Source organism: Anguilla rostrata, chromosome 11 (assembly GCF_018555375.3).
Source record: "Anguilla rostrata isolate EN2019 chromosome 11, ASM1855537v3, whole genome shotgun sequence".
Lineage (NCBI taxonomy): Eukaryota > Metazoa > Chordata > Actinopteri > Anguilliformes > Anguillidae > Anguilla > Anguilla rostrata.
This window is the reverse complement of record NC_057943.1, coordinates 14,807,037-14,828,089: the sequence shown is the minus strand read 5'-3', so window position 1 is coordinate 14,828,089 and position 21,053 is coordinate 14,807,037. Positions and strand designations below refer to the sequence as shown.

Genomic DNA, 21,053 nt, shown 5'->3' with positions numbered 1-21,053 from the left:
AGTGATGACTACATCATACATTATGAAACAACACATAGCTTTACACCTCATATGGTCTCTTTTTCTGCATTTTTCAGAGGATCCGTATTTTGGTTACCGGCCCTGAGCACCAACAGACAGCTCCATGTCTTTTTCCAGGTCCTGTCCAGTTCCTGTGAGTTTATTTTTTTTCAGTTTATGTTTTTTTCAGCACCCCCTTGGTTTGGATAGAGTGCATAGCTGGAGCTGTAACACTGACACTGGCTGCAAAAGAGCTCTTTCCAACAAACGTCTGTTGACTGTTTGAGAATGTACCATAGCTACACTACTCAACTACAGCAAGCACAGCTGGGAACAGAACTTTGGATCAAATAAGAACCTTTGGGACCCACCGCCTCTCACAGGAGATACCAAAGAAGCCAATGCCAGCAGAGCTGTTTAACTTGTCTGGAAAATATCTCTTTTCTTACTTTGTGAATGGAATAGCTCCTCTTCTTCAACATCAGAACAATCAAAACCAAGCCAGAACTGCTATTTGTGCTTGAAAACCACATTTTCATGAAGGTGGCCAGTTACATTTACTCAATACATTTTTGTTTTTTTCATTTGTATATATTTTAAATGGGAATTTTTCATCCAGATATAAAAAAAATTATATATTTTTGTTTGAATCAAAAACAGCAGAATGCTTGTGGTTTTGCTGATGAATATTACAACTTCTGCACTGAAATGTTGTTTTGTCACTCACGTGTTTTTTCTTTTTTGTATTTATTCACTGTAACATGTTTCACTGTAACTTCAAGCATTTCTGTACTTTGTTAAAAGCATGACTGCCAATATAGAAGTTCCTTTAACTCCCTCAAGTTAATTTCAAATCCAAAAATTTCCTCATTTTAATGAAATGCTTGTTTCATAACATGATTATACTGTGATATTATGAATATTTTAAATATGTCTTCACTTGCCTATGCATACATACATATAAATGATGTTTATGAATATGTATTTGAATATATTTGTTGGCCTATATGATGAATTGTTGAATGGCAGAATGACTTTTTTCAGTCCTGTACTGTCCTGTAATTGTTTTTTCAGTGTGCAGAACTATGAAAGAGAGAGAGAGAGAGAGAGAGAGAGAGAGAGAGAGAGATTACACACACCTTTTTCCTTCAACAAACATAACAACATAGGCAATAACACAATAATACAGAGGGGAGACAAAATATCAAAGCATCATGTGGTTCATCTTCATATAACATGAAATTTCCCACAATATAAAAAAAAAGTATTTCTGTGTGTGTGTGTGTGTGTATGTGTGTGTGTGTGTGTACAGTAACCTGCTCAATGGTAAAGGTATGGGGTATGTACCCACCACCTGATAGCATACCAACCAAAAAGATCAAATTTCCTGCAAGTTGCACAAAACCCCAGAATTCTGTTCAAAGCTTATGCAATTATCCCAAACTCAGGTTCAGTGCGCCCTATTGATCTGGGAAAAAAGAAAAAATAGGTTAAATAAATGTATGTTTTAAAATGAATTTGTGTTCTGTCGGTATTTTATAAATCTATGCCCCTCATACCACTACAACTGAAACAAAACACAAAAAAATACCTCTCGCTCAAAGTTTAGCAATGATTTGCAGTCAATAGGCATTGTCAAAACCTCATAATGGAACGCCATCTAGTGGCGCGTCATTCGGAACCAAACTCACATGCAGTAGAACAGACGGATGCTATTTTCTGGAACGCCGATATCCGCTCAATGATTCCAACATGGCAAGCCGAAAAAGCTCATCCAAAAGCCGGGGCGATAATAACAAGTATTCTGTGTTATTGCCCACGTACAACGAAAGGGAAAATTTGCCTTTAATAGTGTGGCTGCTGGTGAAATACTTCGACGAAAGGTCAGTATTGACAACTTATCTTATCCCGTTTTAGGAACTTCCTTTTCTCCCAGACTGTCCGTCACGTACTGTAGTTAGGTAGTAGCTTCGTTGCAATACGTCTTTTGCACTTACTGGCCCGCAAATTGATCAGTTCGGTACCTTCGTCCGTCAAGCAACCAAGACGAGTAAGAATGTAAAATGCTGAGTTACATAAACCAGTGAGCTACTTGTACCCACGAACTCGCTAGCTGACTGGCAAAGCTTGCTAAAGCAGATGACTAACTATAGCCTATTTATTTTGCGAGGTGTACATCAGTGGGGTGGACGATATGTTCGGTGCATAGGTTTAAAAACGTTGCCATTCCAAGTGCGTTAAATATTGTTAGACGACATAAATAAAAGTCGCTGCTAATGAATGAAAATTCATTTTTAAATGGGTTTTCTTGCGATAGCTACGTGGCTGAACAGTCATCCTTTAAAAACTGCCATTGCATAAATCCTGAACTGACTGTCAGCTGGCTGTGTATTACTGTCTGTCTCCGACCTTCTTTCAAAAGCCTGTCCCGTCACTAGAAACCTTACCATATAAAAATGAAAATGTTCTTGAGAGAATTTGCGATAATCTAACGAGAATGTGTGTGATACAGTGGATATGATTTCGAGATAATAGTCATTGATGACGGAAGCCCAGACGGGACGTTGGCGGTGGCCGAACAATTGCAGAAGATCTATGGTGAAGACAGGATTGTAAGTAAGGGATACCCACTGGCATCCGATAACGTTTTGGCCAGCTTGTCAGAAATAAGTAATATCGTAAGACTGCTAAATGTTTCTATATATTGGACTTTTTTTCATGAATTCGTAGCATTCTTTTTACAGTTTGAAATGCGTTTTAATTAGACCATAACCTCCAGTTATTGAATGTTTTTTTTACTCAATTTGTCATTGTTTCCAGCTTCTTAGACCAAGAGCAAAGAAGTTAGGCTTGGGTAAGTGGGTCCTGTCATTTCTGTGTTCAGACATTATTCTGTATCAGGGTTCACCCTGCTCTTCCTTGCTTTGTTTGGGGAATATAAACCAATGAAACAACTTCAGTCGAACAAGTTGAAATGGTTTACACTAAAAATGAATTAACAAAATTTTCAAGTGCATATTATGATGTTTTTTTATTTATTCACAAATACAGAACCGGCATTTGGAGAATTGATTTTTTTTAGTGCAAACCATTAAAAAATGTTTAATTGAAGTTTTTTCAGTGTTCAGTTTTCTCCCCCCCATTTTTTGTAGTTCTCTATATTAGTATTGAGAGACGAACTGATGCCAGTTTATTTAAATACAACTGGCAACTTTATTCATTCTGTAAGTTATATAATTTAAAGAAATCAAAAATGCATTGCTTGAATTCAGTGAACAAGTATTGTATCCCTAGTACAGAGTAGACCAGATCAAGTTGGCAGATTTTCAATATAAGTAGTACTTTTGCATTGCTTTCAATCTTTCAATCTAAATAAACTTTAAATTCTGTTTGCAGGGACTGCCTACATCCATGGTATTAAACATGCCACGGGGAACTTTGTCTTTATTATGGATGCAGACCTCTCCCACCATGTAAGTAGGAGGTGTCACCATTAGACCTTGTCCAAGTGCCCTGCTATTTATACTGTAATAGTTCCTGCCTTGTGGCAGTATTGCTGACTTGTCTTTTAAACCAAAAATAAATCATGTTTTTCTTAACGTAAATATCTTTTTTTTTCCCTTTCAGCCTAAATTTATTCCACAATTTATTGAGTAAGTATTTATATTATTCATATTTCCTAAAAATGTGTTGTCTGTCTGCGCTGAAAGATACTGACTTTCAGATTGCGTCAGCTGGCACACTCTTGCTTCTCCACCTGTTATAAGCCGGTGCCCTTGTCCAGCAATGGGAAGACCATGCTGATGGCGGTGCAGTGTTATGGAAGAGAAAATGAAACTCATTAAGTTTGGTTTTCTAAATCTCTGGCACGTATCCCAAAAAAGCAGGGGCTGTAATCCCAGTATTCTGGCCACTCTCCCAGGCTGGTTTTCTCTGTCTAGTTGTCACTAATGTTTTTCGTTGATATAAGAAGTTTTCTCCTGGGCCTGTTAAGTTCTGAAATAATATTATGTGTGCAGCCGCAGCATTATGCTATTTTGAAACTCTGTAACGCAGCTGATAACTCTCTCTTTTACACTGTAGCACAAATGCAAACAAAGTTTTTACATTTTTATGTAAAATGTAGATGAGCACAAATGACAGTTTGTCTAGGAAAAATGAAACTCAATATAATATTCATAAATTATGTAAATCTTGAGGTAATATCATATGTGATAGCTCAGTTATTGCATTAAATAACATTTCATTTCTATTGGGTCCAATGGTGTGGTATCAGAGCGTGATTAATAACACAGAGTAGGCTATATGCTTAACATGTGTAATCACTGCATCCATGTAAACCAGTTTGATTAACAGGAAAACCCATTAATGGCTATGGGAGCAAAGTTTTCTTTCCTTTTTATACAAGATCAGAGTGCATAGAAGATTTAAGATTTGTTTGTTTTGATATGAAGAATGCTGATATGTAAATGCAGTTTTGGTTATTCCTCTTTTAATTGTTCAATATTCATAATCATCACGCATGCCTACCCGAGTAATTTTATTAAACCACCCTTTGTGTTTAGATTTTAAATGAACAGGCAAATGTCAAGTACCATAGTTTATGGGAAAGATTATACATGACAGGCCACCAAACTCAAACTTATCTTTTCAATTGCAAAAGTTATAGAAATTGACTCTATACTGTGAACTGCTATTGTGCCTTTAATTAAGCTAACCTAAATTAGTTAAGTAAATGTTCCAATGTATAAATGGTGGCGATGTAGAGATGTCATTCACGTACTGTAAGTCACCATGGATAAGGGTAATTGCCAGAAAAATATTGTTAATTAATACAAGTTCCTCAAGCACTTTGAAATCATTGCCTGATGCTTGTCATTATTGTAATAATTAGACAACATCATTGAATTACATTGTAAATAAGTAAGACTCGAGTAGATGAATCTGAGGTAATGGGCTTGTCTATTTGTGCTGTAGGAAACAGCGGGAAGGAGGGTTTGACCTGGTCTCTGGGACAAGGTACAGTGGAAATGGCGGCGTGTATGGCTGGGACTTGCGCAGGAAACTCATCAGGTAACAGGCTGATGCTCTCCTCTTCCCTCTGTCTGTTCAGCCTACAGTAGAAGTGTTGAAATCCCTTATTTGCAGCTGTGCTGTAAATGCTGCTCTGGTCTTCACAGTCGAGGGGCCAACTTCATCACCCAGGTGCTACTGAGACCTGGAGCATCAGACCTGACAGGAAGCTTCAGGTGAGCGTGGAGTTGGGGGGTGGAGAATGTACAGATATAGGGGAGTGAGGATGTTCAGAGGATTGGGGCAGATTTCTATTTGATATTTGGAGTTTATTTTTTGCTGAAATTTTCCCCTTTAAATGAAAATGGTATGTGAGCCCTTAAAGGTATACTATGCAGGATTTTTACCTTTAAAATGTTATTGAATAACCATGTGCAGTATGATGCACTAGCAATCTCTTTGCCAAATCCCTGCTCCTCATGCCTGTTTTTTTTTTCCTAAATTGTGTTCAGAATATTTTTGGGTGTGACACTCTTTTCTGTGTGGGGAGGGGTAGATGTGGCAACAGAGCATGTGGGGTGGGATCAAGTTTCAGCTGAGCGTTTGTAGCTAGCTAGCTACTGCAGTGGCAGAGGTGAAGAAACACAGTGGAAAGACAAGCTGACAGGACTCATTCAAAAAGCAGAGTCAACCTTGGTATTGCTTTTCCTCAATGGGGATAGCCATCGAAACAAGGAGATATTAAAATTGTATAAAAAAGGATATAAGATATAAACAAGAGGTGAGTGGGCAGCGTTGAGGATGGAAGGGGAGACCTTGATTTTAAACAGGACCACAGCAAGGCTGAAAATCTTGTATAGTATGCCTTTAAATTAACATTAAAGCTGCAATGCTGATGTTTGCTCAAAATTGATGACTGTTGTTTATACAAGGGAAAGTCTTCTAAAGTGTGAATAGGAATTCCTTTCATCAATTAAATTGATGGTTGTACCAAGAGAGATTTATGAGTTCAGTATTGCATAGTAATATATTGTATATTTTTGCAATGTATATTTATTTTCATTGTACAGTGTAGCATAATGTGTTTAAGTGTAATTATTTCTATACAGGAAATGTGTGCTATATAAAAATGTTTTTCTTTTTCAGTTGAAATTACAATACTGTCCTATGATTTCTTGCTTATGATTATGACCTGCTTTTAAATTAAATTTCACTCTGCAGTTATTTATTAATAGGATACAGTGTGTCAATACAGAAGTATTCATAAAAGCAATGCAGTTCCATTTATGTTGTGTCAATAGCGTTAGCACCACGGACAGCTCACAAACCAAAAGGCAAGCTGTTATGCTGTATATTTTTTTCACAAAAACAAAATTTTATATTTATTATTTCCCTTCATTTTATTATTTTTTTATTTTCGTCTATATGAAAATACTCTTTGTACTGGATTCATTTTTATGAATTCTACATTTCTACATTTTTAGCCCCTTCTTTCCTGAAGCCATTGCATGATCATGTCATTTTGAAGGTGATGCTGTGTAGCAACAACAATATTTTTTGATTTGATTGTTTTTAGGCTCTACAAGAAAGAGGTGCTGGAGCAGTTGGTGGAGAAATGCGTGTCCAAGGGCTATGTTTTCCAGATGGAGATGATTGTCAGAGCCCGGCAGTTAGGCTACAGTATTGGAGAGGTGAGACCCTTCTGATACAAAATTTTTGATTTGTTGACTTTGCAGATATCTGTTTTCTTTAATGATTCTGTTTTCGTGCCATTCAGTGAAAGATCTGCCTACAAGCATGTATCTTTTCAATTTATTTTCTCTCTCTTGACAGGTTCCAATCTCATTCGTGGATCGTGTTTATGGAGAATCAAAACTGGGAGGAAATGAAATAGTCTCTTTTTTGAAAGGACTTCTGACTCTTTTTGCCACAACATGAGGTTTATATCATTCCATAGACAATTTGTTTCTGATGTTTGTCTTGGCTAACTTAGTTCACCTAGGATCGGTCCTGTATACCCCATTAACTTCTCCCTTGAATGCAGGCTAGAATTGTGCCGCTCAGAAGCTCCACATGACTGCATGGGGGAGGGGGGGGGGGGGGTCTAAGCCTGTGTAGCCCCTTTCTATAGCATCATGAGTCAACCCAATGCAAAATTGTTCTCTCTTAATCTTTACATCAATATCACATATTTTCTATGCTTTAACAAAAATTGGCCATTTAAAAAAAACATTCTGCTGCATATTGTAGCTACAAATAACTGTGGAGAAAGAAACTTCTTAATCACTTGCTTTGTATGACACATATCAGAGTATATATATATAATCGTAATGCCCTCATTACACTAAGAATCAACTAAGTTGACCTGTGCTTATTGTAAGACCTGAGAAAATAAATATTTTACAATGCTGGGCAAACTTAATTGGATTGGTTTTATTTAAGTCAATAAACTTTTCTTGAGAGATATTGAGTGATATTACTGACAAAGCTGGAAGTACTGTACTATGACCCTGTTTGTAGAGATAAGTTTTAATGGTCTTATTCTAATTGTCCAGGTGTGCTGTGTTTAAAAACGTTTTAAAAAACTGATGTTTCACACAGCTGAAAGGATTGTGTCACCAGAGTGAGGTAAAACTTCTACTTTTGGAGGGAAAATGTGGGACCATACTTTGAAATCTACTCAGGTACCAGAAACAAAGATACGTATGTAATGAATTTTGAAGTGTGATGTATCAGGGTTTATATTTTATGCATTATTTTCATACACCTTTCAGTTATGTATACACCGGCATACTTTCTGTAATCCATTTTACAGGAGAAAAATAGATGCAACAGCCATAGTGTATTGAGTAGCAGGCTAGTTTGGCCTTGAAATAAAATAGAGCAAATGTTGTCATCCCTACAAGAATTCAGAGGGACTGAACTGAAGTTACAGTAAACCAACAGCCAATATAAACCATATTTTGCATGTGACCCCTGAACCATTATGGGTCAACCATCATCCAATCTTCTATTCGTGGATAAAGCACGTAAATTATGCTGGTATAATCACTGCTCCACACCTACAAAAAAATAAAGAAAAAAAAAAGTAGTCCGGGTGAGTCATGCACAATGATATGCACAGCGCCGCCATGTGAACGAATCCATCCGTTCAACGCTGTGGAAGTTGTGAGGCACTGTATACATCCGACCATCCGCCAGGGGAAGGCGCCAGATGTAGGCTTTCAACGCATGCGTTCGTCATTCCATTTTGAATTGGTCACCAAAGCATAGTTACAAAGCTCGAAGCAATGATGCCCCCTATTGGCTGCAAGTTGGTACTTACATTTGTACCCTATATTTCATGCACTTGGAAAAACAGCCTCCGACTAATGTTGTTTTATAGCCTACTGAAAGAGAAATCCATTGTGAGCATATATGTTTCTCCAGCAGGTAAAGTTTAGGTACCCCCCGGGTCCTTGTCAGCTAGTATTCTTCAACTCAACTTGTCTCGATCGGCACAATAGGTCTCTTATGCTAATTGGATACATATGTCACTTCCGGTCTTTTTCGTACGCCATTTTGGAGGGGTAGGTTCTGGACTGGAGGGTCTAAGCTGTGGAAGAAGAGGGAAAGAAAGATTGATTATGAATAATAATAGTGCTAGAGAACATCTGTTATATGGCTCATTGTAGTGTCTGCAATAACGTTACCTCGAGTCATCCCCCTTCATTAACTATATAATTTAGTAAGGATTATAAATGTAAATGAGTTACAGTGATACATTACTTCATCACCGGCAACCGAACAGAGAGAGAGAAGGACAGCTCCGGGTCGGATAGTAAACGGAGTCGAGCTCCCTCTTTCGGTGTGGTGTGTCCGCCTGGAGATCAGACGGCGAAGTGGCTCGTCCGGCTGCCCAGTGTGAGGAAGAGGAGGCAGAGAGAGAGCAGCGGCCACCCTTTGTCTCCATTGCGGGTTTTGGGGTACACGAATAGCCTTGAACTGGGTACCGAATTTCAGACAGGTAAAGTGGACCGACACCGCTATCAAGCCATAGCTAATGTTACACTGCTAGCAGGCTAGCAAGGTGTCGTTAGCCAGCTAACATAACGTCCCTTTTCCTCTTTGTAAGGTCGATGAAAATGGAGAGGGTTGCTCTGTTAGCTAGCTAAGCTAGCTGTATATTTATCTAACGTTAGCTTGCTAGCCCACATTGCGAATCTGTTTCCTCGCGAGTTGTAGGAATGCTGTGGGTAAACACCAGGTGGGTAACTGCTGCCTAGCTAGCAAGCTGATTTAATTTAATGGGACCAACAGTGTAAACCGAGGCTGATGTTCGTTTTCTTTTGACAAAGGATTTCTACTAGCTGGCTAACGTTAGCTAGCCGGACGTTTTCGCTCTCAAACTAGCAAGCTTCCTTGGCAGCTAGCTCACTAGATAGCGCGAATTTGTGGGTGGCAATGAGGGGATGGAAACATTAATTGTGATTTAGATAACGTTAAATTTACAAGTAGTTACCGGATCTGCATGTTCGGAATAGTGATCAGTCATTTTTCAGATATCCGCACGGAGTCTGAGACGAACATTGCAGGAGAGGAGAGAGCCGGGTCGGCACCAGCGATTACAATAACAATTGATGGAATGTTTTTTCCCTCGGTCCATCTCACCAATCCTCCTCCCTCAGCAACGTGCTAACATTCGCTATATGACGTTAATCTTCTTGCAAGCAATCAGTACTGTATATCAGTCAACCAGTTTGCAACACGTTGACAGCTTAAATGAATGTGACTCCTGTTGTTTGTAAACTAGGTGTCGCGATGTATCAATGCTACTCACTGGACACAGTAGTGGTTAACTAACATTAGTTATTCCAGCCGCGTTCCACATATAAACTTACGTGTATTCATCATTCATTTTGGAAGCCTTTCCCTTGCGATGCTCACAAGAAAGCACAATGTATGTAGCTCTGAGCTGTCGATCCTTGCGTCTCGACATATTTGCAGGTATGTTAGCTTGCTGGCTGGCTGTTGATGGAGCCTCTACCGACTAAGAGTGCGGTCTTCCTGTGGAATCGGCTCTCCTCACCCGTATATCCAAATAACAGTTATTTCTTGTGGCAATTAATGAGAGGAAAGCATGTTAATATACTTTAACCATGTGGGTCTTTGACTAGTCTAGCCAATTAAATGCACCCAACAGTACCACTGGTCTAAATGACACCTCGCATATTGTTTTTTATTGCACCCCGTAATAACTTTTCATTGTTCACTGTTGATGTAACATTTCCCTCTTTTGATTGTTCGATTTTTGTGAGGGGTAATAGCTAACATCTTTTCTGAAACGTGACGGCAAGCTTTGCCAAATTATATAGTGTGTCAGGCTGTGCCATTTTGAATACTCAAAAAGTTTTTCAGACATCGTTGATATTTTATGGTTTTCGATGACAGTAGAAAAGATTCAAATATTACCTCCCTAGTCAGTTTCGTACGAATTCAGTCTACAGCTGGATAGTGTCTGTGCGTGCTGTACCAGCTACCCTAAGCAGGGCAGGCTAGACCCTGCCCCCACCCAAAAAAAAAAAAAAACCACTGCAGACATGTCGTAGATGTTGGGCACCGCTGCTGACTCAATAGGAGGCGCCATTCTGTGATCACGGGGAGAGGCTGCAAAGGCTGAGCTGGGAAGCTTACATAACAGGGAGGCAGAGGCGCTCTGTAGCGCCATCTACAAGCGATGGGAGAAAGCAAGCAAGTCGAACAGCCTGTCAGCCAATCAGCCAGCATTATCCTTCAGTACTGTACTACTGTACTGTAACTCCATGGCTTCTGATTAGTGAGACAATCCCAGTCCGGCACTATTGGAGGCCAGATTGATTATGGAACCATTGATGTTCACACCATTTTTAGGTAAAGCTATAGCTTTTGTTAGCTGTGTCTGGAGCTAACTTTGCTTTGTGTTCAAGACTCCTGTACTTTGCCATTGCATGCTGGAATGCTGGGGATCAGTTCTGTCTGGGATCAGGTTAGATGCTATGATTTGAGCTGGATCACCTGTAAAGGCTGACCTGACTCCAAATTCTTGGAAGTTTCACAATTCAGGAAGTGGTTTGCCTACAGTGCATCCGCATCATCAAGTGTGATTTTTAACAGAATTTTACTGAGCAAAAAACACAAATAATTTTGTTTGGCTGTTAGTTTATGTGTTTGAATCCATTATTGTTGGTTGTGAATGTGTTTTCGTAAAATCTGCATCTGATGGTGACCGTGATGTATTCTGCATAGACACACCTGCTTCTGCAGCTTTTGTTTGTTTAGTCAGATAATTACATTTACAGTAAGCCTACATTAATCTCATTTTAAAATCACTGAGCAAAAGTAGGTAACATATTTAGATTAATCTCTTGATCATTCTTATTGTTAGATCATGGTTGTAGTCGAAGGTCATTCCATGTCAACTCAGTCAGGGCCGTTACGTGACCCCATCTTTTTTTGCTTGGAGATTTTCACTTCAGTTGCGATTTACTTAGTCATGTATACATGGTTTTATAAAAATTTGAATTACTTTTTTTTAGATTTCCCCTTTGACCTGTAACCTGGCAATAGTCAGTCTAAAATTTAAAAATGACATTGAGCAGAACAATCTGAAGCTCAGTTTAGATGCTGTAATTTTGTGCAGCAGCTCGATTGACAGGATGCAAAAAGGATTTTAAAGAAAAAATTGTAAAGAACCTCTAACTCTTTATTTAATTACCAGCTCACCCTAGACTTACAGGTTAATAATATTTTTATTACCGTATGAAACTTCAATGCGTACTGTAGTACCCTTTATCCAAGGTACTTAACCCAAAAGCCTTAAGTTAACGTCCAGCTGTACAAATGGATTGTGTGTTAAAAATGTAGCTATGCTATGCACTCACCTTGGATAAGAGCGTCTGCTAAATGCCTAAATTGTATTGTAAAAGTGAAAGAGGTTGCCATTTCTAATGCCACGGTTTGGTTTGCAGGGGTTGTGGACTTTTTGCTGGAGATATTTATTTATTTATGAAGATATAAATTTATTTTTTGGGGGTGGGGGGTGTGGTGGTGGGTGGTGGATTGGACAACAAAATGTCCTGATTTCTGGTTAAGTAGACTTGGAATAAATTACACATTGTTTGTTGTTTTTGGACTTCAGGCGAAAAACATGTTTCAGCTTCCAGTGAACAACCTTGGCAGTTTACGTAAAGCCAGGAAAAACGTGAAGAAAGTTCTGGGGGACATTGGTTTGGAGTACTGCAAAGACCACATCCAGGTAAGTGCACAGCTGTTATGTGCTATGCTCTTACTGTTATTAGCACTGGGAAATGTGCCATTCCTGCTTCTGAGCATGTCGGTTCTAGGGAAACACCAACCATTATGGTAGACTTCTGTTGCATGCATCTCCGAGTTGTCTGATGTGTTGTGTCCTACAGAAGTGAGCGCACTTAAGGTGCTGGGAGATGGGCTGTTGGGGGGTTGTTATTTGCTTGGAAGCAAGGGGTAAAGTAAAGGTAGTCTTCACTCACACAGCAAATAAGACCCGCAGTACTTGAAATACTAGATTGGTCTATGAAAGTGAAGAATATTTTATTGGCTCCCATTTGATATGGGTGGGGGGGAATGCACAAGTAATTGTTTAATCATTGTTACATTTTTAGTCATAGCAAATTAGTATAAATTGATGCCGAAATATTGTTTGAGCAGCATCAAAACATCAGTTACTTTGTTGAATGTTAAAGTGTTCTGTAAATATTAATGGACGGAAGTATTTGTCTGTGCAACCATGGAGATGTGTTTTTACATGGAATATTGGCCTCTTGAAGATATCTGCTCTATAAACTCCTTATGGCCAGTGGGAGTCATTGCTGTATTTTCTTTTTGAAAGTTTTTTTTTTTGCACTTTGAATGAAAAATTTCATGTCACGTCTAACTGTATGTATTGGTTAAAAAAACTTGTGGTGCAGTGACTCTTCTACAGCAATATTGGTAAATAATGACAAGATACTTCCAAGACACAACTTTTTTATATCAAGTCAGTATAATGTATATGTGTGACTAAAAGTGTTTAACACGCTCTCTCCTCTGTATATTCATGATTTATGAAGTTATTTGTTTTTACACTTATTCCTTTTATCTCCCCCTTGTATAGGATTTTAAGGATTTTGTCCCCAATGACTTCTATGTGAAGAACACTACCTGGGATGATGTGTGTCTTTGGGATCCATCATTAACTAAACTCCAGGTGGGTTGCACATTCACCACCACCCTTGTATCCTCTCTATCATCACATACTTGTTCACATATTGGTTTTCAGTTGTAGACAGTGGAAAAAACTTCTAGACACTGGTTATCCACTCAGTACGTCTCAATGCACACTGAAAGTCGCTGGCCTCTATGTGCTAGTCAGTACTTTAATATTCATTCTCTGTGTAGATCAATAAATAATTACTCCTTTTTTATTTTGAGAAAACCTTAGTGTCCATCCAAGCACACATTATCACTTTACCTCTGTATTGACCACCAAGTTCTTAAATCTTTTCTAGATTCTGATAATCCCTTGTTTATTTCATGCTGGAGCTTACCCTTGCTTCTCTCTCTTGATTGGGTGGCCCAGGACTACAGGTCAAAGCCGTTCTGCTGCTCTGGCTGCCCCTTCTCCTCCAAGTTCTTCTCGGCCTACAAGAGCCACTTCCGCAATGTGCACAGCGAAGACTTTGAGAGCCGAATACTGCTTAATTGCCCCTACTGCACCTACAATGGGAACAAAAAGACCCTGGAGACACACATCAAGCTGTTCCATATGCCCAACAATGTGGTTCGGCAAGGGATGGGTGGCACGCAAGTGGGGTTGAAGGATCCAACACGACTGGACATCAGCCAAAAGCCCAGGCCAGCCGACAGCGTGGAGCAGGCAGTGTACTACTGCAAGAAGTGCACCTACCGTGACCCGCTGTACAACGTGGTGCGCAAGCACATCTACAGGGAACACTTCCAGCATGTGGCCGCTCCTTACATGGCCAAGCCTGGCGAAAAGTCTATCAATGGTGCCGCTGCCGGGAACACCAGCTCCGCCCGCGAAGACGCCCTCCACTGTAAGCGCTGCCTCTTCGTTCCTCGCTCCTATGAGGCACTGGTACAGCATGTCATTGAGGACCATGAACGCATTGGCTACCAGGTCACTGCCATGATTGGCCACACCAATGTGGTGGTGCCCAGGTCCAAACCTATCATGCTACTCTCGCCAAAGACCCAGGACAAGGGAATTCTGGGAGTGACACAGAAGGGTGCCCTGGTAACCACCGGTGTGCGACCCCTTTCCACCCAGCAGCTGAGTCGGATCGTCATCCCCAAAGCTGGCCTAAACTCAACGGGGCTGCTGTCCGGGGTTCATCTGAAGCAGGGGCCGTATGCGCTAAAGAGTGGGGGCACAACGCAGACCTTCTCTAGCGGAGGCCAGCAGGTGCGCATCACATTGCCCGGCAATGCGCAGGTTTCTGTCCCACAGCAGTCACACACTGTCAAGCAGCACCTGCCCGGTGGCAATGTTCGCAGCCCAGGGGCTGTTGGGTTAGTGGAAGGTCGGAGCTTGCAGTCAGGGACCTCTTCCTCATCATCTTCCTCCACACTCAAGCCCGGATCACTGCCCTCACGAGTACAGGCTGCTGCTGCCACTGTGGCCTCGGTTGCAGCTAAGAAAGGGGGCACTTCCATTCTTGGCACCTCCTACACACAGAAGTGGAAGATCTGCACCATCTGCAATGAGCTCTTCCCTGAAAATGTGTACAGTGCGCACTTTGAGAAAGAGCACAAAGCTGAAAAGGTACCTGCTGTAGCAAATTATATCATGAAGATCCACAACTTTACCAGCAAGTGTCTGTACTGTAACCGTTACCTGCCCAGCGACACTCTCCTCAACCACATGCTGATCCACGGTCTGTCCTGCCCCCATTGCCGTGCCACCTTCAACGACGTGGAGAAAATGGTAGCCCACATGCGAGTGGTCCATCCAGTTGAGGTTGTTGGTCCACGCACAGACTCTCCTCTCACTTTCGACCTCACCCTCCAGCAGGGAAACCCCAAGAACATCCAGCTGATTGTCACCACCTACAACATGCGGGATGCTCCGGAGGAGTCTGTTGCCTTCCATGCCCAGATCAACTCTTCTGCTGCCCAGAGCAAAAAGACGCCCCCTAAGATGCCAGACAGCCTTGATGTGCCCGTGAAGAGTGCGCCACAGGCTGCCGTGCCATACAAGAAGGATGTGGGCAAGACGCTTTGCCCACTCTGCTTCTCCATCCTGAAGGGGCCCATCTCCGATGCACTGGCGCACCACCTGAGGGAGAGGCACCAGGTGATCCAGACAGTGCACCCTGTGGAGAAGAAGCTGACTTACAAGTGCATCCACTGCCTTGGTGTCTATACCAGCAACATGACGGCCTCCACCATCACACTGCACCTTGTGCACTGCCGTGGTGTAGGCAAGACACAGAACGGGCAGGAGAAGCCTAGTGCACCCACAAGGGTGTCCCACCCAACAGGTGTGGCATCCCTCAAGCGTGAACTTGAGCACTCAGACCCAGCTTTCCTGAAGCGGCGGAAGGTGGACCAAGAGCACAGCCCCGCTTTTGTGGAGAAGCCAGAAGAGCCAGTTGTCTTAGCACTGGACCCCAAGGGTCATGAGGATGAGTCCTATGAAGCACGCAAGGCCTTCCTGACAGAGTACTTCAACAGGCAACCTTATCCGTCACGCCGTGAGGTGGAGAAGCTGGCTGCCAGCCTGTGGCTGTGGAAGTCAGACATCTCCAGCCACTTCGCCAACCGGCGCAGGAAGTGTGTTCGCGACTGTGAGTCTAAAAAACCAGCGGTGCTGTTTGGCTTCAGCATGCGGGAGGTCAACCAGCTCAAGCACGAATTGAACTTTGACCCCGAGTGGTTTTTTGAGAGCAAAGAGGAGGAGGAAAGCCGAACGTCCAAAACATACATGGGTCGTTCAGCAGACTCCATCAACCGCCGCCTGGAGGAGAGCGCTGCAGCTGCTGCAGCCTTACTCAAGCAGGGGAAACAAGGTGTGAATGCCAACTGTAGCCAAGGGCCACAGCGGCCTAACAGTGCCAAGGCCGGGTCCACACCTGTTGTAGGCAGAAGTGACCAAAACAAGACAATCGAATGCACCTTAAAACAAAGAACTGAACAGCAGTCAGAACCCATTGCCCTGGACTCCGAGAGTGGGTCAGAGGAGGAGGGTGAGAAGGAGGAAGAGAAAGGAGGAAAACGGTCTAATGAAAGAGACACTCCTGCTGAAGAGCTGATGGAGATAGGAGAAGGAAGCGGTGAAGAAGCAGCACATAGAATGGAAGCTGACACCACGGAGGAAGAGGAAGATGATGTGAAGGAGAGTTCCGTGAACAACGACAGGCTCAACCAGGCAAAGGGAGCCACCCCCCAGGTGAGTTCTCCATGTGGCTCAGACTCAGAGGAAGGGCCCTGGGAAACGGAGGGGTCTCATGGTGAGAATGGATATGGGCCAGCCAAGCAGCAAGAGAGGCCGGGGAGAAAGGAGGAGGCAGTATCGGTGCTAGGGAAGAGCCATTCTTCAGCATGGCAGGGCAGCAGCAGCCAGGGCAATGGAGAGGGCAGGCAAGAAGCCCTACTGCTGGATCAAGCAGCTGGAGGCAAGGAGCCAGGGACCGGCATGCTGTCTGGAGGTGTGGGGTTGAGCAGCCAGCAGGCATGAGGAATACACACCGACAGATACACAAATACACTTACATACACACAGACCATGCCCAAGCCCCACTACACCAGAACTTAAGACTTGAAATGGTCATGGGTGGTAAAGGGGGAGGGGGTAGGAAAGGCTCCTCCTTCTTGGAGTTCACACTTAAGCCATCCAACAGCATAGCAAGTCCATGTAAAAGGCAAACTTGACTGCTTTATGTTAATGTTCCACAGTGGCAGGAATGAAACTGCTTGTTTTCTGGGCAGGAAAACAAAATGTTGAGGATGCACCAACCAAATGGTACAAAAAAGTTAAGTTTTGCCTTGAGTTTACTTTCTTTAGGTATTCCAATATTTACTTACTGAAATGTTTATTTTGCCACGTGAATTGGGGCAAAAATGACATGTTACAAATTAATAGTTTTAAGGATGAAAAAAAATTTAAATCCCTAATTTTTTCATATAGTCATACAGAATAAAGGTAGTTAGTGTATATTTGTACAGTCTTTTAGAACTGTTTGAAGAGACTCATCACATTGCTATTGTGCATCCATGATAAATTTGCTACTTTTTGTGCACAAGCTAGACTCATAAGTGAAAAAAACAATTGTCCACTTTCCCCTATGGATAAAACTTGCTTTAGTGGCTGGCACCTTTTTTTCTTTCTTTTTTTTTTCTTTTTTTACAAAACCATAGTATTTCACAAAATAATGTATCTATATATGAAATGCAAATTTAAAGGAACATAATCCCTTGCTTATTTTGTTTGTTTTTTGCGGTAAATGATAACTTTGGTTCTGCGATGAGAACTGTATTCGTACCAACACCCCCTCAATCTGTCACAAAGTTTTACCAATTTCATTATTCCATAAGTATGTACTTTGTAGTCTAGACTGTGTTTAAAGCAGCCTCGACAGAGCTGTACCACTTTTGAATAGTTTTACTTTTTAGAGAATTGACACCTGCTACCACGGTGTTGTGAACATTTCTCATTATTAATATATGACTCACTGTATGTATGTTAATTTGTTATATTTTCATTTGTTTGTATTTTTTCGTTTAAGCATTTCTGAACAATAAAGTGCTGTATTGTGCTTCTCATGGTGTTCCCCCTGGCTTGCTTTTTTACTAACACATCTCATGTGCTGATTGAATACTTCAATTCATGTACTTCTGCATCGGCCCATTTCTATTCAAGGAAATGGGCAAGCCTCATAGAGAAGCCTTGCTATCGCAGGGTAGATGCATACTGTTATTTGCTTCTTCATTTAAGAATTCCATACCTGCACCCTGGACTGATAAATTTGTGTGGTGATATAATGTAGAAAAGGATTAAATTATGATCGTGGCTGCCTTCTTCAGGTTTGGGTCAGCACATAATAACACAATCAGGACATCTGCACAATAATTCCCTCTATACCTGATGTGTAAAGGCAAGTATGATGACGTTCACCATACACGGCTGTGAAGACCGTCTCACCCTCTTTGTGAGTCTACAGTGAGCTATATAGCATGTCACATTTTAGTTAGCCAATATTTGTAAATACTGAAGAGAAAATGAACATTTTGGTCTAGAAGAATGAGCTGAATCTGTTTCTTTTTTGCAGTCCAGTAAAATATCTGAACCTGTCAAAATATTCAGCAAAGATACTCCACAATAGTTGACCTTAGCTGTGTGAGTTCTTTGCATACTGTGTTATGATTTCTGAGGAAAACGTTCTTCTGTCCTGAAGAGTGTTGAGAGCACAAAGTGTTGCCATATTTCTTCTGAGGGAAAGAAAGTGCATGCTGAACTTGTTACACAGAACCAGGAAAGGAGGGAGCTGGAGAGTCAAAGCTAGCTCAGCAGAGCACACTGCTAATTCCATAAGAAAGAAAAAAAAACATCAAGCACAACATTATGCCTATGCTGGCCTGGCTAAACAGATGAAATAAATGGAAACAAAGTTCTTCTGAGGAGGAAAGAGTTAACTAACTGGTGGACAACACTGAAAGGCGAGTGTAGGGACAGAGCAGTGGCTGCAGGCTGTAAGTAGGGAAGTTGGGCTGTAGGCCCTGATCTGCAGTGATGTGTGCAGCAAGCACGCCAAGCAGCCCAGGAGGAAGGCTGGGGGAGGGGGTCACTATAGCAGAAGCTGTTCTGCTTCAGGCGCCCCCTGGAGACAGAAATCAGTAAACGGTCCTTTACTGACCCCAGTGGTAGATGGGAGGAAGTGTGGAACATGGGATGACTGGGAGAGCAAAATCGGGGTCACAGCAAGAGTAACATGAGAGTGTATGCTTTTTCATTTTTCTCCATATTCACCTGGGGGTTATTGCTAGGTTGGATCATTCCTGTGTACTCCTGTATGTTCCACTTTGTATTGAATTTTATTCAGGAATTCTACATTATTGCTTTTAAAACAGTAGCAGCATTCCACTTCAGGTGCAGGGAAATCCCTTCTGTGTACACTCAACTTTAAGCGCCTGCAGCTTCAGACTTTGACACACATGACACATTATTATGTTGTATTGTTAATACATGTATTGTATTGTGATGGTGTAGATGCTCCTCATCTGTGCTGTCTTGGCAAGGACAAGGGGTACTTTGTACCACTACAATGCAGAGGACTGGCTACAATACTGAGCCAAAACCAACAAATCAGAGAATGAGAGAATATGAATCCCATTCTACCAAGGGTAAGCACCACATAACTACATCCCCTAAAGTTATTGGGCTAATTCTTTTTAGTTTAGAGTTGTTTTTTTAAAATTATTATTAAATTAAGCTGAAATTGTTGTTGGTATGGCTTAAAATGTATCAAATTGATTACTCCTGATGGAAACACCCAAAGTCAAGCTGGAAAATTACTTCTGTGATGTGTGACATCATAGGGGGAACACAAACAGCTATACTATCATGACTTAAGGTTGAAAAGATGATGAAAATGGACAGCACTGAAGTATTTGATTCCGAATCAAATCAAACACCTGCACCCTGGACTGATGAATCTGTGAAGATATAATAGAGAAAAAATAAAACTATGACCTTAACTGCTTAGGTTTGTGTCAGAAGACTATTTTAATGTATAGGTCTAGTTATTATAAAACAAAAGAAAACCATTAATATGTCCTTAGTATCAATGGTTAGTCTGTTTTGCCTTCAGTTCTTTTGCTTTTAGTAGTGTACAAAGGAAAACAACTGCAGGTTAACAAGTCATATTAGTTCATTAGTACTGCTGAATAAAATGCATAAATAGTAATTTTGCATTTTAAGAATCCCATGTGTAGTTATTACACAATATATTATCCAATAAGAATAATGAGATGACCTTCAGTGATTGCTTAACTGATGGATTCATGATAGGACTGAATTAGGTGCACTTCTATTGGATGCGTTTTTCCTTCAATTTGTTAGTCCTATAGTTTTTTGGTTCATTTCATTGGACTCATTGAATTGGGACAGGTGGGGTGTGCTTTCAGAAGAGTTCTGGTGGTGGTGATTGGGGAGTTCAGGAAGGTAATGAAGGGCTGTGATACATTTCTGCATTGCCCTTTGATGTAGCTGTAAGTTTTTCTATGTTTGAGTGGCCTGTTAATAGGTTAATAGATCACAGAAAATACACACATATACAAAAACTGTAAAGACAGATGGAAAACAGAACAGTAGACTGAAAAAAATGCAATAAAAAGTCTACACACTTTGCATTATCCCCAATGCCACAAATTTATTAACACCAAGAAGTATGTAACGAGCCTAATGGCTCTTCATAAGAGCTTACTTACTTTAAAGTGTTAATACAATTATTTCACTGGGGAGCATACAAAGTGTGTTCTTCCTTTAAATAGGTTAAGCCATTGTTCTGCTCACTGTGTATATTCATCCATCTATTATCTATACCTGCTTATCCTGGGCAGGGTTGTGGGGGGTGCTGGAGCTTATCCCAGCATGCATTAGGTGAGAGGCAGGAATATACCCTGGACAGGCTGCCAATCTATCACACACACCATTCACTCACACAGTCATACCTATGGGCAATTTTAGAGTCTCCAATTAGCCTACCTGCATGTCTTTGGACTGTGGGATGAAACTGGAGCACCTGGAGAAAACCAGGGTTTGTTGAAACACGAGTATAATGTTTTTTTATTTTTTTTATTTTTTTTATTTTTTTATTTATGAATGTGAGATTGTTAAATGAGAAGTTAGGGTTATGTGGGTGTTTAGTATCCAGCCACGCTGACTGAGTCATTTGCCCAGTGATGAACATATTGCAGATGGGTATATTAAAAATAAAGATAGAAGTAGTGTGCCTCTAACCACCAAGAGACTTTGACTGCTGCAG

The 21,053-nt window shown here is 41.1% G+C and overlaps 3 protein-coding genes and 1 long non-coding RNA gene across 5 annotated transcripts in view; 3 read left to right on the top strand and 1 right to left on the bottom strand.

Annotated features, from left to right (window-relative positions):
• The window catches only part of LOC135234036 (collagen alpha-1(XX) chain), a 31,850-nt gene extending 30,333 nt beyond the window's left edge, over positions 1 to 1,517 (top strand). For both annotated transcript variants that reach the window (XM_064298146.1, XM_064298147.1), the window contains exon 42: positions 78 to 1,517. In XM_064298146.1, the coding sequence (XP_064154216.1) occupies positions 78 to 106 (29 nt within the window). In that variant the 3' untranslated portion in view covers positions 107 to 1,517. The remainder of the gene's footprint in view (positions 1 to 77) is intronic.
• Positions 1,518 to 1,696: 179 nt separating this feature from the next.
• dpm1 (dolichyl-phosphate mannosyltransferase subunit 1, catalytic) lies at positions 1,697 to 7,479 on the top strand. Its single transcript, XM_064298145.1, has 9 exons — positions 1,697 to 1,883; positions 2,513 to 2,612; positions 2,821 to 2,854; positions 3,397 to 3,473; positions 3,628 to 3,653; positions 4,978 to 5,073; positions 5,181 to 5,249; positions 6,590 to 6,704; positions 6,847 to 7,479. Exons 1-9 carry the CDS (start codon positions 1,753 to 1,755, stop codon positions 6,949 to 6,951), a joined length of 753 nt encoding a protein of 250 aa, XP_064154215.1. The 5' UTR covers positions 1,697 to 1,752; the 3' UTR covers positions 6,952 to 7,479.
• Positions 7,480 to 7,724: 245 nt separating this feature from the next.
• LOC135234035 (uncharacterized) lies at positions 7,725 to 10,026 on the bottom strand. Its single transcript, XR_010324011.1, has 2 exons — positions 9,894 to 10,026; positions 7,725 to 8,608 (listed from the first exon to the last, which is right to left on the bottom strand). It is a non-coding gene; the product is annotated as an uncharacterized LOC135234035 (long non-coding RNA).
• On the top strand, positions 8,590 to 17,832 carry adnpb (activity-dependent neuroprotector homeobox b). Its single transcript, XM_064298144.1, has 4 exons — positions 8,590 to 9,019; positions 12,170 to 12,286; positions 13,163 to 13,255; positions 13,628 to 17,832. Exons 2-4 carry the CDS (start codon positions 12,179 to 12,181, stop codon positions 16,745 to 16,747), a joined length of 3,321 nt encoding a protein of 1,106 aa, XP_064154214.1. The 5' UTR covers positions 8,590 to 9,019; positions 12,170 to 12,178; the 3' UTR covers positions 16,748 to 17,832.
• Positions 17,833 to 21,053: the final 3,221 nt, after the last annotated feature.

What these genes read in the sequence shown, in the direction of transcription:
- dpm1 (XM_064298145.1), top strand. Translation starts at nt 1,753, where the DNA reads ATGGCAAGCCGAAAAAGCTCATCCAAAAGCCGGGGCGATAATAACAAG. An exon ending in TCTATGGTGAAGACAGGATT is followed by an intron (nt 2,613 to 2,820) that starts GTAAGTAAGGGA and finishes CATTGTTTCCAG; the next exon opens with CTTCTTAGACCAAGAGCAAA. An exon ending in TAGGCTACAGTATTGGAGAG is followed by an intron (nt 6,705 to 6,846) that starts GTGAGACCCTTC and finishes CTCTCTTGACAG; the next exon opens with GTTCCAATCTCATTCGTGGA.
- adnpb (XM_064298144.1), top strand. Translation starts at nt 12,179, where the DNA reads ATGTTTCAGCTTCCAGTGAACAACCTTGGCAGTTTACGTAAAGCCAGG. An exon ending in ACTGCAAAGACCACATCCAG is followed by an intron (nt 12,287 to 13,162) that starts GTAAGTGCACAG and finishes CCCCTTGTATAG; the next exon opens with GATTTTAAGGATTTTGTCCC. An exon ending in CATCATTAACTAAACTCCAG is followed by an intron (nt 13,256 to 13,627) that starts GTGGGTTGCACA and finishes TGGGTGGCCCAG; the next exon opens with GACTACAGGTCAAAGCCGTT.